The 16,037-nt window shown below is 63.9% G+C and overlaps 1 protein-coding gene across 7 annotated transcripts in view; it reads left to right on the top strand.

The window, feature by feature from the left end:
• Nucleotides 1–16,037, top strand: part of HSPG2 (heparan sulfate proteoglycan 2) — a 171,952-nt gene that overhangs the window by 153,082 nt on the left and 2,833 nt on the right. For 3 of the 7 annotated variants that reach the window (XM_065574961.1, XM_065574964.1, XM_065574965.1), the window contains 19 exons: nucleotides 1,699–1,846; nucleotides 2,733–2,849; nucleotides 4,775–4,859; nucleotides 5,325–5,469; nucleotides 5,703–5,802; nucleotides 6,069–6,178; nucleotides 6,430–6,538; nucleotides 7,924–8,022; nucleotides 8,127–8,348; nucleotides 8,983–9,227; nucleotides 9,693–9,864; nucleotides 10,197–10,319; nucleotides 11,908–11,964; nucleotides 12,285–12,360; nucleotides 12,746–12,824; nucleotides 13,944–13,985; nucleotides 14,473–14,543; nucleotides 15,295–15,378; nucleotides 15,690–15,793. In XM_065574961.1, coding sequence (XP_065431033.1) covers nucleotides 1,699–1,846; nucleotides 2,733–2,849; nucleotides 4,775–4,859; nucleotides 5,325–5,469; nucleotides 5,703–5,802; nucleotides 6,069–6,178; nucleotides 6,430–6,538; nucleotides 7,924–8,022; nucleotides 8,127–8,348; nucleotides 8,983–9,227; nucleotides 9,693–9,864; nucleotides 10,197–10,319; nucleotides 11,908–11,964; nucleotides 12,285–12,360; nucleotides 12,746–12,824; nucleotides 13,944–13,985; nucleotides 14,473–14,543; nucleotides 15,295–15,378; nucleotides 15,690–15,793 — 2,188 coding nt within the window. Of the gene's footprint in view, nucleotides 1–1,698; nucleotides 1,847–2,732; nucleotides 2,850–3,206; nucleotides 3,225–4,774; nucleotides 4,860–5,324; nucleotides 5,470–5,702; nucleotides 5,803–6,068; nucleotides 6,179–6,429; nucleotides 6,539–7,923; nucleotides 8,023–8,126; nucleotides 8,349–8,982; nucleotides 9,228–9,692; nucleotides 9,865–10,196; nucleotides 10,320–11,907; nucleotides 11,965–12,284; nucleotides 12,361–12,745; nucleotides 12,825–13,943; nucleotides 13,986–14,472; nucleotides 14,544–15,294; nucleotides 15,379–15,689; nucleotides 15,794–16,037 lie in introns of all 7 variants that reach the window. The other 4 variants (XM_065574963.1, XM_008169794.4, XM_065574960.1 and 1 more) reach the window with 3 other exon arrangements.

Genomic DNA, 16,037 nt, shown 5'->3' on the forward strand with positions numbered 1-16,037 from the left:
TATGAGGAGAGGCTGAGGGAACTGGGATTGTTTAGTCTCCAGAAGAGAAGAATGAGGGGGGATTTGATAGCTCCTTTCAACTACCTGAGGCGGGGTTCCAAAGAGGATGGAGCTCGGCTGTTCTCAGTGGTGGCAGATGACAGAACAAGGAGCAATGGTCTCAAGTTGCAGTGGGGAAGGTCTAGGTTGGATATTAGGAAACACTATTTCACTAGGAGGGTGGTGAAGCACTGGAATGCGTTACCTAGGGATGTGGTGGAGTCTCCTTCCTTGGAGGTTTTTAAGGCCCGGCTTGACAAAGCCCTGGCTGGGATGATTTAGCTGGGAATTGGTCCTGCTTTGAGCAGGGGGTTGGACTAGATGACCTCTTGAGGTCCCTTCCAACCCTGATATTCTATGATTCTATTATTCCTCTCCCAGGGGAACCCCCACCCACTAATCCCACCTCACCTCAGTGTAAGACTACTGCCAGTCATCATCTAGCCCCCACTCCCTGGGGCAGACTGCAGTATCAGCCTACTCATCACTGGCAAGGAGGGTTTGGACCTGCTGCCTTGGCCTACCTCTGGGCTGCCCTCTGCAACCCCCAGTACCCTTGGCCCAATGCTAGGCCACAGCCTGGGGCTTTCCAGGCTGGGGCTTTCCAGGCCTGCTCCACTCAGGTACCCTGCCTCAAGCTCCCTGCAGCCAGGCCCGTCTCTCTCTGTGTTCTGCTGAGATCCTGGCTCCCAGCCTCCTTATACAGCCAGCTGGGCTCTGATTGTGGCGTGGCCCAGCTGCAGCTACTTCCCCAATCAGCCCAGTAGCTGTTTCTCCCTGCAACAGCCTTCTCCCAGGGCTTTTCCAACCCCTCAGGGCAGGAGTGGGTGTCCACCCTGCTACAGTGGGTCAGTGGATGGGGGACGGATGGATGGGGACATATGGGTGGCTAGGTGGGGGAGTGGACAGGTTGGGGGGTGGATGATGGACACATGAGGGATGGATGAGTGGATAGGTGAGGGGGGTGGATGATGGGCGGATGGGGGATGGATGAGTGGGGTACCGATGGGTGAATAGGTGGGGGGGATGATGGGGAGATGGGTGGGTCAATGGATGAGGGACGGATGGATGGGGTAGAGATGGGTGGTTAGGTTGGGGGGTGGATGATGGGTGAAGGGGGGATGGGTGGGTCAGTGGATGAGGGACAGATGGAGGGATAGGTTGCGGGAGTGGATGTTGGGCGGATGGGGGATGGGTGGGTCAGTGGATGAGGGACGGATGGATGGGGGACAGATGGGTGGGGGGGTAGATGATGGGGGATGGATGAGTGGATAGGTGGGGGCAGTGGATGATGGGCGGATAGGGGATGGATGGGTGGTTAGGTGGGGGCGGTGGATGATCGGCATATGGGGGATGGATGGGTCTGTGGATGGGGGACGGATGGGTGGATAGGTGGGTGGGGTGGATGATGGGCAGATGGATGCGTGGATGGAGGGGTGGATGATGGGAGGATGGGGGATGGTTTGGTCAGTGGATGGGGGACGAATGGGTGGATAGGTGGGTGGGATGAATGATGAGCGGATGGATGAGTGGATAGGTGGGGGGGAATGATGGGCGTATGGGGGATGGATGGGTCTGTGGATGGGGGACAGATGGGTGGATAGGTGATGGTGGGGTGGGTGATGGTGGCTGATGCCCTGGTCTGACATCTGGTTGCAGCTGGAAGGAGACCTCCCAAAAGACATTTGTCTGGAGAACAATGTCTTGACCATTCCATCTGTGAAGCCAGAAGATGCCGGGATCTATGTCTGCACGGCATCCAACAGGCAAGGGAAGGTGACGACCTTCTCCATGCTCAAAGTCCGAGGTGAGCATTCTGGGCTGGGTGCTCATGCTGCACTGGCACCTGCAGGATGTGACCCGTGCAGCTGGGAGGGACATGTTCCTCGTGTCCCGCATTGGTGTCTTCACATTACCGCCATTGTCCTTCCTCCCCGTCCCGGAGGCGCCATGTTACAGAGGGTGTCCTTCCAGCTGAGGGCAAGGTGACAGGATCCCCTTCAGAACTGGTTGGCACCTTAGTAACCTCCCCGTCCTGCTGTGGCATGCACAGTGCAGTCCCCACCCTGACCCAAGAGCGACGGGGGACTGAACTTCCTCTCGGACAGAGACACCAGGCTGAGCCCTAGACGTGCAGCCCTGAGAAACTCTATCCTTGGTCCCCATGTGTGCTGCCAGTGGGGGCACTGCTGAGCAGGCCGAGGCACTCACTTTTCCTAGGAGGAAACTACCCTGCCTCCATGGCGTTCCGAGCCCCGCTGGGCCGTGTTTACTGAACCTGAGCGCTGCTTAGCACCAGGCCTCCAGCCGGGCTGCACCGTCCTCTCCAGCTGCTCTTCGGGGGTCCGGGTTTCTCAGCTCTTGATGGCAGGGGGAACAGGCTCTCTGGCATCTCTCCATCTCTGTCCCCATGATCCGTCAGAGTGGAGTCGGCAGCCGCGTGACTGCTCATCGCCCCTCCCATGCACACCCACAAGAGCTGGGTGCCGTGTGGCCCAGCTCTTCCCATGAAGCCGGTGATAGCCACAGATCCCTCAGGTCTGGCAGGCCAGGATCCCAGACCTGAGCGCTGGCAGGGAGCTGGCTGGGAAGGCTCCAGGCATTGGCTCCTCTTCATAAAGGGTGCTGGCAGCCCTGCACATGGGTCTGTTCCGTCACACACTGACCCACTCTCCCTCCTTCCACAATTCCAGAGCGGGTGGTGCCGTATTTTACTCAGAATCCTCAGACCTTCCTTGCCTTGCCCACCATCAAGGACGCCTACAAGAAGTTTGAAATCCAGATCACCTTCCGGCCAGAAACTGCTGATGGTGAGTCAGGTCCATCTGAGAAACAGACACGCCTGCCCACCCAGGGACGCCACCTTCCCGCAGGCGCAAGGGGTGGGGCCCTGAGCTAGGACAGGGCTGGTGGGGGTAGGGGAGAGGTGGGGGGCTTCTGCACTGCTAACTGCATCAGCGAGCCCCTGCCTTTGATTGTAGCCCAATGGCCCCTGTAGCACACGGGTCACTTTCTTCTTTCGCCTGCTCCTGCCTCTTCTCTCCCAGGCAGTCTGAGTGAGCCTGGCACATTTCACTTACCTGTTCTCCTTCTTCTCCCTTCTCGCTCCGCCTTGTCCCTCTCTTGCCTCATGTGTCTCCTTTTCCATCTCTCCTCTCCCCCTCTAGCTCTCATTCTCTACTCAGGTAAGTCTGCACTCTGTTGCCTGATGCCCTTTACAGCCTCCTGTGGGATTAGCTCTTAACCCTCCACAGCCTGGGGCCAGGAGCGCTGGCCCTCTGGGCACCGGACCCATGCACCCCAAGGGTGCCTTAAACCTGCAAACCCTGCACAGACTAACTGAGTGACTGGGGCAGGCTGGGGGGTCAGCCAGGCTCCCTTGTGTGTCTAACTCCTACTAGCCACAGCTGCCACTTAACCTCCAGCGCATCTTCCTGCCTGTCCCAGAGATGTCACTCTCCAGGAAGTGACATCATCCCAAAACACTAGGTACCCAGGTCGCCTTGACTGTAGCTACTCCTACTGGCATTGAGTTACTGTGCTAATCCGTGCTGCCAGCTCCATGCCCGCACCGGGTGGGGGGGCCCTTTGGGGAGTGGGCAGAACTGATGGGCTGAGTCTGTTTATGGGAACACTTTCCACAGATTGCCTTGTCTCCCCTCAGGGGCCTGCAGAGTTACTGGATAAAAGCCTACTATTGCTGTCAGTGAATGAAACCCATTGGCATAGGGGTAGAGCCCTGTGTTGCTGGCTCCATCCCCACCAATGATGCATGGTGGGCGTGGCTCCAAAGGGCCCCTGATAAAGGAGCTGACAGCTGCAGAGGATGGGTTTAACTGATGTTGGTGGGGCCCCAGGCTGCCCTGAGGCTGGACTTTCCCTTGCTCGTGGGCTGGGCCTTCCTGCCCTTTGCAGCCCCACTCTGGCTGGGCATGAAAACCCAGAACTTTCCCCCTTTCCCTGCATCCCCCTCTCCTTCACCTGCCTCTGCAGGCTCAGGGAGCCCCCTCCTCCAAGCTTACAGAATAAAGGCCCTGCCACTAGGGGGAACTAGAGTTCAACACCTGCCTCTGCCCTCCCGCTGCTGCCCACATTGACCGACCCCATGGGCCCACGAAGCACCAGGGCTCCCACAGCATCACCCCCTCTCCTGGCTTGGAGGCTCAAACTTCCTCCAGACTTTGGCCCCTGCGTTAGCAGGATATGCCCCACCAGTGCTCGGGGGGTACCCCGAGGCCTAGTGCAGCTCAGCACCTCTCGCCAGGCACACTCGCCATCAGCTAAGCCATGAGCAGAGGGCAGGGACCTCTCCTTCACCCAGAGCCCTGCTCCCGCCCAGCATAGCAGCTCCAAGCCCTTGGCGGGTCACAGGGGCTCTGTAGGGCCCCGGCTGTGCTGATATCTAGGGGATGCCCTGCGTTGGGGCTCTGCGACAGAGGTGGGGCTGCCAAGGGGCACACACAATGCCCAGCAGTCTCCATTCCCACTCAAGGGCATGAGGCCAGGGCTGCTCCGGCCAGGTCCCCTCTGCTCAGCTGTGCTCTGGGGTTGCCCCCTCTCCAGCCTGCTGCAGTGCTGTGGTCGGGGCCTGAGCGTCTCTTGTAGCTTGTGGTGAGCTGGGGATGGGGGCTGAGCAGTGGGTGCTTCTGGCTGTGATCTGGACCCTCCTGGTGTTCGTTGGCTTGGGTGTGGCACTCACGTCCCCCGCAGCTCAGCTCCTGTGTGCTTTTGGCAGGGATGCTGCTGTACAATGGGCAGAAGAAGAGCACCGGCGCTGACTTCGTGTCCTTTGGTCTGGTGGGAGGCCGCCCGGAATTCAGGTGAGACCTGGCGATGCCAGCCCTTCCCCAGAGCCACAGCCTGCACCAACCCGACCAGCTCCGAGCCCTTCCTGAATCCAGGCTGCAAAGCGAACGGGCCCCGTCCTGTCTACGGCTCCGATTGGCAGAGCTGTCGAATGGAGTTGATGCCTAATTCTCATTCAGATGGTTGTGAACTGGCCGCCCAGATCCACTCGGTGGCTCTGAAATCCCTGCTGCCCCGATGGTGCCCCCACCCCAGGATCTGCAGTGTGGCAGACACTGGCGATGTGGGGAAAGCCACATAAAGTGCCTCTCGTGGCTCAGGAAATGGGTGGCCCAGGGACTGCTTCACCTCATCCTGAACCAGTGCCGTGTGTGGAAGCCAGGCTCCAGGCTGCAGCAGAGCACTGAGAAGTGCCAGGGGCTGGGGGGGTGGAGGCGGCTCTGCTCCCTTCCGTGTCTCCAACATGCTTGATGTTGCAGGTTTGACGCCGGCTCAGGCATGGCCACGATTCGGCACCCAGCGCCAATCCGACTTGGGGAGTTTCACACGGTCCGGCTATACCGGAACCTCACCCAGGGCTCCCTGGTGCTGGACAGCCACCCTCCTGTCAACGGCACGTCCCAGGTAAGAGAACGCTCAGGAGGCCGCATGGTGTGGAGCCAACAAGGTGCACTGCTGCAGCCTGGGAGTGTTGGCCCGCGGAGTGGCAATATGCCTGGGGCAGCTCAGCGGGGGAAGATATGGGGCGGCTGGATGGCTGGGGCTGTGCCTCCACAATGCACGGGGCTCTCCTAGGAACTAAGGAGGGCACAGAGGGTAGCTCTGACCTGCTGTGCCCATCATTCTGTGCCCCCCAGGGTAAATTCCAAGGGCTGGATCTGAACGAGGAGCTGTACCTTGGCGGCTATCCCGACTACATCGCTGTCGCCAAATCCGGCCTCAGCAGCGGCTTTGTGGGTGAGTGCAGGCGGCCTGACTCCCGCTCCCCACGCAGTCCTCAGACACCCGCCCCGGGGCGCCCGGGCTGCGAGCCCTGCATGTGGGTGGAGACACCGCCCTGAGATGGTGATGGAGGGATTCTGAGCCCCTTGCCCAGCAGGGTTCCTTCCTTCATTGCTCCCCAGGCACTCCGCCCTGGCTCCCTGCCGCCCCTCGGCTGGATATTTGCTGTTGCCCCATTGCCCGGCCTGTTCTGACTGCCCCTGCTCCCTTGGTCCCCCCAGGCTGTGTGCGCCAACTGCTGGTCCAGGGCGAGGAGGTGATCTTTAAGGATCTGGACTTGAAAGCTCATGGTGTTTCCAACTGTCCCACGTGCCGGGACCGGCCATGTCAGGTAACTTGCTCCCTTACCCCTGGCCCCTTGGGGCAGAGCTTATGCGCAATTCAGACACGTGCTGGGCCCCTGCTTCCCTGGGGTTGCACCGGTATAACTGAGGGGCTTTGGCCCTAGGGGGCTTTGCTTTCCCCCATGGCATGTGCTGTTGCTGGCCCCAGGACGCTCCTTGTATCATGGGATGTCAGCAGCAGCTGGGGGCAGGGCTCTGTCCCCTCTGCAGTTCTAACCTTCTGATTGCTCCTCCCCAGAATGGAGGCGTCTGCAGGGACTCAGAGAGCAGCAGCTACGTGTGCCACTGTCCACAGGAATTCACGGGGAGCAACTGTGAACATTCGCAGGCACTGCATTGCCACCCAGGTACTGCCCCCCAGCACCGCTGCCCCATAGCTCCAGCACTGCCCCCTGGCACCGCTGCCCCATAGCTCCGGCACTACCCCCTGGCACCGCTGCCCCATAGCTCCGGCACTGCCCCATGTCACCACTGCCCCACAGCTACAGCACTGCCCCCCGACACTGCTGCCCCATAGCTCCGGCACTGCCCCACGTCACCGCTGCCCCATAACTACAGCAGTGCCCCATGGCACCACTGCCCCGTCGCTCCAGCACTGCCCCCCCCGGCACCGCTGCCCCATAGCTCCAGCATTGCCCCCTGGCACCGCTGCCCCATAGCTCCGGCACTGCCCCATGTCACCACTGCCCCACAGCTACAGCACTGCCCCCCGACACTGCTGCCCCATAGCTCCGGCACTGCCCCACGTCACCGCTGCCCCATAACTACAGCACTGCCCCATGGCACCACTGCCCCGTAGCTCCAGCACTGCCCCCCCCGGCACCGCTGCCGCATAGCTCCGGCACTGCCCCACGTCACCGCTGCCCCATAACTACAGCACTGCCCCATTGCACTGCTGCCCCATAGCTACACCACTGCCCCATGTCACCGCTGCCCCATAGCTCCAGCACTGCCCCATGTCACCACTGCCCCACAGCTACAGCACTGCCCCCCGACACTGCTGCCCCATAGCCCCGGCACTGCCCCACGTCACTGCTGCCCCATAACTACAGCACTGCCCCGTAGCTCCAGCACTGCCCCCCCGGCACCGCTGCCCCATAGCTCCGGCACTGCCCCATGTCACCGCTGCCCCATAACTACAGCACTGCCCCATGGCAGCACTGCCCCATGTCACCGCTGCCCCATAGCTCTGGCACTGCCCCATGTCACTGCTGCCCCATAGCTCAAGTGCTGCCCCCCCAGCATCGCTGTCCCACAGCTCCAGCACTGCCCCATTGCACCGCTGCCCCATAACTACAGCACTGCCCCACGGCAGATCAACTAGGGATCCCCCCATAGCTACAGTACTGCCCCACAGCAGCGGAGCAAGGGGGTGCTGTCACCATCATTGGCCCAGCAGGAGCTTTGCCAGGGGCCAGGGTATCACACAAGTGCTGGGACCCCCCGGCTGCCCCGTCCATGTGAGCCGGGCCTGACCCGTCCAATGGGTTTCCCAGGGTTACTGCGCTAGGAGCCACAGGGGCCACGCTGGGAACAGGTGCTGGCCACAGCCTGACTGCGCCGCATGGGCTGCTCCATGCCCCCCACCTGTGCGGAGCAAGGGCACCCCCGCTGCAGCCAGAATGCCCCATCCGGGGGCTGCTGGTGACCCCCCCTCCCTACGCCCCCCGCCCGTCCCTGCCCAGCCTTGTGCTGCCCGGGCGCTGAGTCCTGTTGTACCTGTCTCCCCCAGAGGCCTGCGGACCGGATGCCACCTGCATTAACCGTGCAGACGGGCAGGGCTACCGCTGCCGCTGCCACCTGGGCAAGTCTGGGAAGACGTGCATGGAAGGTGAGTGGGGCGGGGGGGTCTGGCTGGGACCAGTCGGAAGGACCCTGCCAGTCAAAGGGCGGACGGGGCCAGTGGCGATCCTCAGTAACCCCCCCACTCCACAGGCGTCATGGCGACCACCCCTTCCTTCAACGGGAGCGACTCGTTCATCTCTTACCCGCCCCTCACCAACATCCACTACGAGCTGCGCCTCGACGCGGAGTTCAAGCCGCTCTCCCCCGACGGCCTCATCCTGTTCAGCGGGGGCTCAGGCACCCCCGTGGAGGACTTCGTGTCACTTGCCATGGCCAGCGGGCACGTGGAGTTCCGCTACGAGCTGGGCTCAGGTAAGGGCGCCGGGCAGTAGGGTGCGGCTGACACTAGCGCCCGCCCCTGAGCGAAGATGCCTGCTGGGGCCATGGCAGGGCTGGGTGTTGGCATCTGCCCACCCACTGGCGCTCCCCCCACCTTCCCCTGGCTGCAGGGCCGGGCCAGCTCTTGACCAGGAGGATCCAGATTCTGTGGCCTCTCTGCTGTGGCTATGTGCCTGGAGGCTGCTGGTGCCAGCTGCGGGGGGCGCTGTTATGGGGGGTGCCTGCTGGGTGAGGGACACTGCCCCACCACGCTCGTTTCATCTCCGGGAAGGCTGGTCAGTTGCTGCTGCCTTGGGCTGCATTTGGGCCATGGCCGATTCCCTCAGCCCCCCAACCCCCACACCACACTGGCTCCCTTTCCTCCCAGCACACAGACCTTTGTAGCCCGGGATCCAGGACCTCGGAGCCATCTGCCTTGTCACTGGCTCCTGTGCATGGCCCCTGCGATGCCCTTTGGCAGGGCATAGGGCTCTGAAAGCACCCGTCATCCTGAGAGGCCTGATATGCCCTGGCAGGGGACATTGTGGCTACCCAGCCCTCCAGGCGAAGGAGAGACCCCTGGGACGTGCCCTGAGCTCGGCCCCCGTCTCACCACTCTCTCCCGCAGGCATGGCTGTGCTCCGGAGCACAGAGCCACTCGCCCTGGGCCAGTGGCACAAAGTCTCGGCAGAACGGATCAACAAGGATGGCACCCTGCAGGTGGACAGCAGCAAGCCGGTGAAGAGGTCCTCCCCGGGGAAAAGCCAGGGGCTCAACCTCCGCACGCCCATGTACCTGGGCGGGGTGGACAAATCCGTCACGCTGCCTGCGGCCGCCAGCATCAGCTCCAGCTTCCATGGCTGCATTGGGGAGGTGAGTCGCACCCTTCTGGAGTCACTCCTGAGCCCTGTAAGGAGTGGAGTCAGAGGAGGTGGCGGTCTGGGAGCCAAGACTCCTGGGTTCAATCCCCAGCACTGGAAAGGGAGTGGGGCCTAGTGGGGTGAGCAGGGGTGGACTGGGAGCCAGGACTCCTGGGTTCTATTCCTAGTGGTGCCATTAACTCTGGAAGTGGTTTACATACACCAGCCGCATAGGGGGCAGACGAACCCCTCCCTATTTAGCAGCGTGGGGGCTGATGGCTCAGCTTGGGGCAGCCTTGGGCCCAGGGCACTGAGTGGCTCGTGGGCAGCCTGGATTACATATACTGTGTTCTCTACCCAACTCTGAAAGTGCCCTTCTGTACCAGTTTGGGGCAGTGCAGGCCCCAGAGCCCCTGGCTAAACCCAGAGAGGCCCTGGGCACTGAGGCTGACATGGCGTCTCCTTGCCCCTCCCCCAGGTGTCGATCAATGGGAAGAAGGTGGACATCTCCTACAGCTTCCTGGAGAGCCGGGGCATCAGCCAGTGCTACGACAGCTCACCCTGCGACCGCAGGCCCTGCCTGCACGGCGCCACCTGCATGCCCACTGGCGAGTACGAGTTCCAGTGCCTGTGTCAGGATGGCTTCCGAGGTAGGCACGCCATGGGCAGGGCTGGGAACATCTCGGTGCACCAGGGCACTGCCACCTGCCCTGCCAAGGGCCCAGGGACGGCTCGCAGCAGATTGCAGCCCCACCACTAGAGTGAGGAGGGGCTCTGAGCTGGGCATCCCCGCTCATAGGGTGCCACTCAGGGATGTGCCCAGGGTGGGTCCCCCATAGCTGGGGTCCCTTCTCCCTGGGGATCCGTGATCCGTGACATGGGGCAGGAGCGAGTGTTCATGCGTGTACACGTGTTTGTGCTCACACGTGTGGGAAGGCCCAGTGAGAGGCTGTGCCCACAACCCCCGGCTGTCTCCCCACAGGTGGTCGCTGCGAGCTCGCTGAGGATCAGTGCCTGCTCAGGAACCCCTGCCTGAATGGTGGGAAGTGCAAGGCAAACCAGTGCCTGTGCCCGGCCGGCTTCTCGGGGACATACTGCGAGCAGGGTACGCAGAGGTGCCTCCCCCGCCCCAGCACAGCCCCAGAGGACCTGCCAGGGGTCTAGCCAGGCCCTTAGAGAGAGGCAGGAGCTGGAGCAGGGCAGCAGAAGGGCCTCTGGGCGCTGTGGGTGCAGGGGGAGAGGAGGAGTTAGAGTGGGGGTCGGGGGTCTGTAGGGAGCAAGGGAGGGAACCAAAGCTGAGTGTACAGGGGGACAGGGGTGGGCAGCAGCATGCCCGGGGTTGGGGGGATGGTGAGTCAAAGTATCTGGAGCTGGGGGGGTCAGGCAGCAGTGCATGGGGGGCTGGGGGTCTTGGAGGAAGCAGTGTGCCATGGCTTGGGAATCTGGGGGGCAGCATGTGCTCGGGGCTGGAGGCAGCGTGTGCTCAGGGCTGGGGCTGGGGGGCAGCATGTGCTCGGGGCGGGGGGGGCAACGTGTGCTTGGGGCTGAAGCTGGGGGGCAGCATGTGCTCAGGGCTGGGGGGCAGCATGTGGTTAGGGCTTGGGCTTGGGGGCAGCGTGTGCTCGGGGCTGAAGCTGGGGGGCAGCGTGTGCTCAGGGCTGGGGCTGGGGGGCAGCATGTGCTCAGGGCTGGGGCGGGGGGGGCAGCCGTGTGCTCAGGGCTGGGGGGCAGCATGTGGTTAGGGCTTGGGCTTGGGGCAGCATGTGCTCGGGGCTGAAGCTGGGGGGCAGCGTGTGCTCGGGGCTGAAGCTGGGGGGCAGCCGTGTGCTCGGGGCTGAAGCTGGGGGGCAGCGTGTGCTTGGGGCTGAAGCTGGGGGGCAGCGTGTGCTCGGGGCTGAAGCTGGGGGCCAGCCGTGTGCTTGGGGCTGAAGCTGGGGGGCAGCGTGTGCTTGGGGCTGAAGCTGGGGGGCAGCGTGTGCTCAGGGCTGGGGGACAGCGTGTGCTCGGGGCTGGGGGGCAGCATGCAGTTAGGGCTTGGGCTTGGGGGCAGCGTGTGCTCGGGGCTGAAACTGGGGGGCAGCGTGTGCTCGGGGCTGGGGGGCAGCATGTGCTCAGGGCTGGGGCTGGGGGGCAGCGTGTGCTCAGGGCTGGGGGCAGCGTGTGCTCGGGGCTGGGAGCAGTGTGTTCTCAGGACTGGGGCTGGGGGGCAGCGTGTGCTCGGGGCTGGGGGGCAGCGTTTGCTCGGGGCTGGGGGGCAGCATGTGCTCAGGGCTGGGGGCAGTGTGTTCTCAGGACTGGGGCTGGGGGCAGTGTGTTCTCAGGACTGGGGCTGGGGGCAGCGTGTGCTCGGGGCTGGGGGCAGTGTGTTCTCAGGGCTGGGGCTGGGGGGCAGCGTGTGCTCGGGGCTGGGGGGCAGCGTGTGCTCAGGGCTGGGGGCAGTGTGTTCTCAGGACTGGGGCTGGGGGCAGCATATGCTCGGGGCTGGGACTGGGGGGCAGTTGCTCTGGTTTGGAGCATAGCACTTAATATCCCCAGGTCTGTGCAGTGCAGGGACCAGCAGGGAGCCAGCACCAGGGCCCGAGCTGGCAGGGCTACAGCCTCTGCCTCCTCCCGGGCATGGAGCAGCGCTTGTGCCATGTGCTACTCCACTGTGCGGTGCGTTCCCTGTAACTCGTGTATCTGTCTCCATGCAGGCCCAGCCCTGGCGGCGCTGGACCGTGAGTGGGCCCTGGAGGGCAGCGGGGGAAACGGTACGGTACCCACTGCCTCTCTCCTTCCCCCTTCGTGCTAGCAACCCTGGCCCAGCAGCTCCCAGGCTGACCCTGAGGTTCCCTGCGGGGGGTGGCCAAGCGTGGGGTGAGGTAGCTCACGCCGGGTGGGGGGCTCTAATGAGCTGCAGGGGGGGAAGCATCAGGAAGCAGCACTGGCTTCCCTGTGCTCACCCCTTTGCCCCAGGGGATCTGCTCCGTACAGAGGGTCCTGGGTGCAGCCAGGTTAATATTAAGCCCAGGTATGGGACGGGGTGGCTCCCAACACCCCCTGCTGTCTGATCCCAGCTCTCGCCCTGCAGACGCCCCAGGCCAGTACGGAGCCTACTTCCAGGATGGCGGCTACCTCGCGCTCCCCCGGCACGTGCTGCCCCGCAGGTGAGTGGGTCCCCATGCTGTGCAGGGGGAGGAGGGGCATCGCCCCATTGCCCCATGCCGTCTGTGTTCAGGAAGGCCCGGAGCTCCCAGCATGCGCCATCGGGGTGAGCACTGGCTCCGTCTCCCAGTGCCAGCCCCGCGGTGTTCTGCATAGCTGGGGAGGGAGCCTGGAATGGGAGCTGGGCAGGCCGCTCCGTGAGCAGCCATCTGGCTGAGTCCCACCAGGGGCCGCATGGCCTGGCTCCGGGGGCCAGAGGAATGGCAGAGCTGGGCCCTGGGCGGGGAGACTGGGGGTTGGTGGGGGCAGGGCTCCCTGGTCTGGTCTCTGCCCCCCCACCATATACCCTGGGGCCCAGGGCTGACGGCCGCTGCCTTCTCCTTGCAGTCACCCCAAGTCTCCAGAGACCATTGAACTGGAAGTGCGCACGCGCTCCCCAAACGGCCTCCTCCTGTGGCAAGGCGTGGTGAGTCGCGCTGGGGGCTGGGCCCCTCGCTATGTGGGGGATGCTCGGGGTGAGCACAAGGGGGAGAGGAGCTGGGCTGGGGCAGGTGGGAGCCAGCCAGAGACCCAAGGAGCCAGGCCAGCACGGGAGATGGGTGGGTGATGGGGAGGGGCTGTCTGGGCCAGGATGGAGGCTGGGCCAGGTGAGGGTGACACGGGCGGGAGCCAGAGGGAGAGGTGGGCGAGGGCAGGTCGGAGATGAGGGCGGCCCGGGTGTGACTCGCGGGGCTGGGTTCCAGGGCTGAGGGCGGCACCAGGGACGGGCTGCAGCCACGTCCCTGGCCGAGGCGACTCCCATCTCCAGCACTTGCTGGCCTGGAGTTCTGCAGCGGCGGGTTGAGAGCAGCCAGCAAGGGGGGGAGAGGGGCCAGCGCGTGAGGCAGGACAGAGCTGGGCACACCCCACTGGGGAAAGGGCCAGGGCATCCCAGATGGCTGAGAGGGCACTGGAGTTACCAGCTTCTCCCTCAGCACTTAGGGGCACAGTCAGCCCCTCAGGGGCCTATGGGCTGGGGGGAGCCAGGATGGAGGGCAGGGCTAGGTGCATGGGCCCCCAGGAAGGGCAGAGCACGCAGAGAAGCCAGCTTCCTGGCTGCCCTCCGGAGAGGAGGGAGAGGGGCCTTCTTCCAGGAAAGGAGCTGCAGCACACGGGAATCTGGGTGCCAGGCGGGTCTGACCGGCAGTGCCCCCTGCTGTCAGTTGCGGGATTGGCTGCTGAGTGTGATCAGAGCACCCATCCACGAGCATGGCGCACCAGCCAGCATGCTGGGCTGCTCCCTCCCCGGCTATGGCATGGGCTGGAACCCAGCTCCACTCTGGACTCACATCCCATCTCACCCCCATTGTCTGACCTGCCTGCGCATGCATGAAACCAGCCTGTGCCGCTGGCTCAGGCCAGAGAGCCAGGCCCATACTAATCTGCCATGCTCAACTATTCATTCCATGCCATGCGGGGCTGGCGTCGCCCTAGGGTACCGCTCCCTGAGCCGTGCCATGGCTGCCAGGCTCTCCATCACCCCCTGGCGCATGCTGCTTCGCTGTCCGTGGGCATTTCACCGCCCTGTTGCACGTTTCTCCTCCAGGTGACCGGGCAGCCTGCTCTCAAGCCACATGCTACTAACGAGGTATTTACTGCAGGGCCCTTGGGTGCTGGGCCTGGCACCACATGGGGAGCAGCAGTGGGGCTTACGGCCTCCGGGATCACCAGGCTGTGCCGCATCACAGCCGGGGACACACGTGGAGCCCCGACTGGCGAACACTCCCTGCAACTTGGCTCCCGACAGCCGTGTCCCCCACTTGTCCCCAGCCGCGCGGGGTGGGCATTTCCCAAGGCCCGCAGGCAGGGCAGCTGGCTGCCTGTGCAGGTGTTCCCCATTGTACAGGTTCAGTCGGCGCATCCAGCCCGGCGTTGCCAAGAAGCCCTGCAGGGGAGCAAGCGCTGCTTGTTGGCTTCATGGGCCCCGCGGCACTGGCTGGCTCATGCCCTGGGCCCAGCTGTGGAACTGGCTCCCAGCTCAGCTGGACCCGTTCCTGGATGGCAGGCAGGGCCCTTGGCAGGCAGGGTCCCAGCCAGACAGGAGCCAGCAGTCTCATAACGTCTCTCTCTGGCAGGAGGAAGGGCAGAACGGCAAAGCCAAGGACTTCATCAGCCTCGGCCTGAGAGATGGACACCTGGTGTTCAGGTGAGCATGGCCTGGTGCCAGCTGAGGAGCAAACGGCTATGTGGCCCCTGACGCACCCCTCCTGCCAGCCAGGGAGCACATCCAGGGCACAAGCTAGAATCCCCAGAGCTCCTGCCTTGGGACTCCAGATCCACCTGCCCTGTACCCACCTTCCCCCTGCTCCCAGATCCACGTTCCCTCTTCCCCCAGCATCCCAGATCCACCTTCCCACCATCCCTAGGACCCTGGACCACCTTCCCCCTGACCTGGGGACCCCGGATCCACCTCTCCCCAGGACCCCAGACCCACCTTCCCTCTCACCATGGACTCTCCTTCCCCATCACCCTGGGACCTCAGACTCTCCTTCCCCTGGAACCCCGGACCCACCTGCCCCTACACCTGGGACCCTGGACCCACCTGCACCCTAGATCCTCATTCCCCCTGCCTGGGACCCCGGACCCACCTTCTCTCCCCACTTCTTTCACTTCAGATCCACTCTCCCACCGCTGAGCCCCACCCCTAGGGTCCCAGAGCCATCCTTCCCCGGTCTCTCCCAGACCCCATTCCCCCCAAGCACTGGGTAATGCGGACGCTGCCCACCCAGAGTGCTGGGTAATGCAGATGCCCCCATCCCCGAGAACTGACTAATGCAGGCGCTGCCCCCTCCCCCGAGCGCTGGGTAATGCGGACAATGCCTCCCTCTCCCAAGCACTGGGTAATGCGGACACTGCCCCCCAGGAGTGGGTGCTAATACCAGCTGTTCTCCCCGCAGTTACCAGCTGGGCAGCGGCGAAGCCAGCATCGTCTCTGAGGACCCCATCAACGATGGAGAGTGGCACAGAGTGACAGCCATTCGGTGAGGGGTCCCGGGGCTTAGCTCATCACCGTCCTGCAGCCAGACAGCCCTCGCACGGCCCCTTGGGAAGGGATGGGGAGGGAGCCATCCCACTGCAAGGCAGCCCTCCAGCTATTCTGCCAAGGACCTTAGCCCCAGGCTCCCCTTGCAGAGGGGCTGAGCCGGGCTGCAGCCTGGAGCCGGGGAGCCCAGGGGCGGAGCAGGGCTTGTCACTGGTGTCAGTGGGCGCAGCTCCCCCATGGTCGATTGTCCTGCCCCCTCGTTCCCGGCTGGGATCAAATCTGGCTCACGCCTAGCTCTGTGCCCTGCAGGGAAGGCAGACGGGGCTCCATTCAGGTGGACGGCGAGGAGCTGGTGAGTGGGGAGTCGCCAGGCAGCAATGTCATGGTGAACACCCAAGGCAGCGTGTACATAGGTAAGGCTGGGCTGGCGCCCTGGGGACCTGCGGGGTGTGGGCGCCCAGGCTGTGTGGGACTTGGGAGACCTGGGAGTATGTGGTGGGGGGGACTGGGGCTCTCCCCTGCCCCCTGCCTGCTAGCTGGACCCTCCTCTCCAGGAACCTAATGCCCAGGAGCCCTGTCTGAGCCGACACCGCCGCTTCTGAAACAGAACTAGGAGCGATGGGGGCTGGCCTGGCCCAGGCCAGACACTTCCCATGG

This window comes from Chrysemys picta, chromosome 21, assembly GCF_011386835.1.
Source record: "Chrysemys picta bellii isolate R12L10 chromosome 21, ASM1138683v2, whole genome shotgun sequence".
In the NCBI taxonomy this organism is placed as follows: domain Eukaryota; kingdom Metazoa; phylum Chordata; order Testudines; family Emydidae; genus Chrysemys; species Chrysemys picta.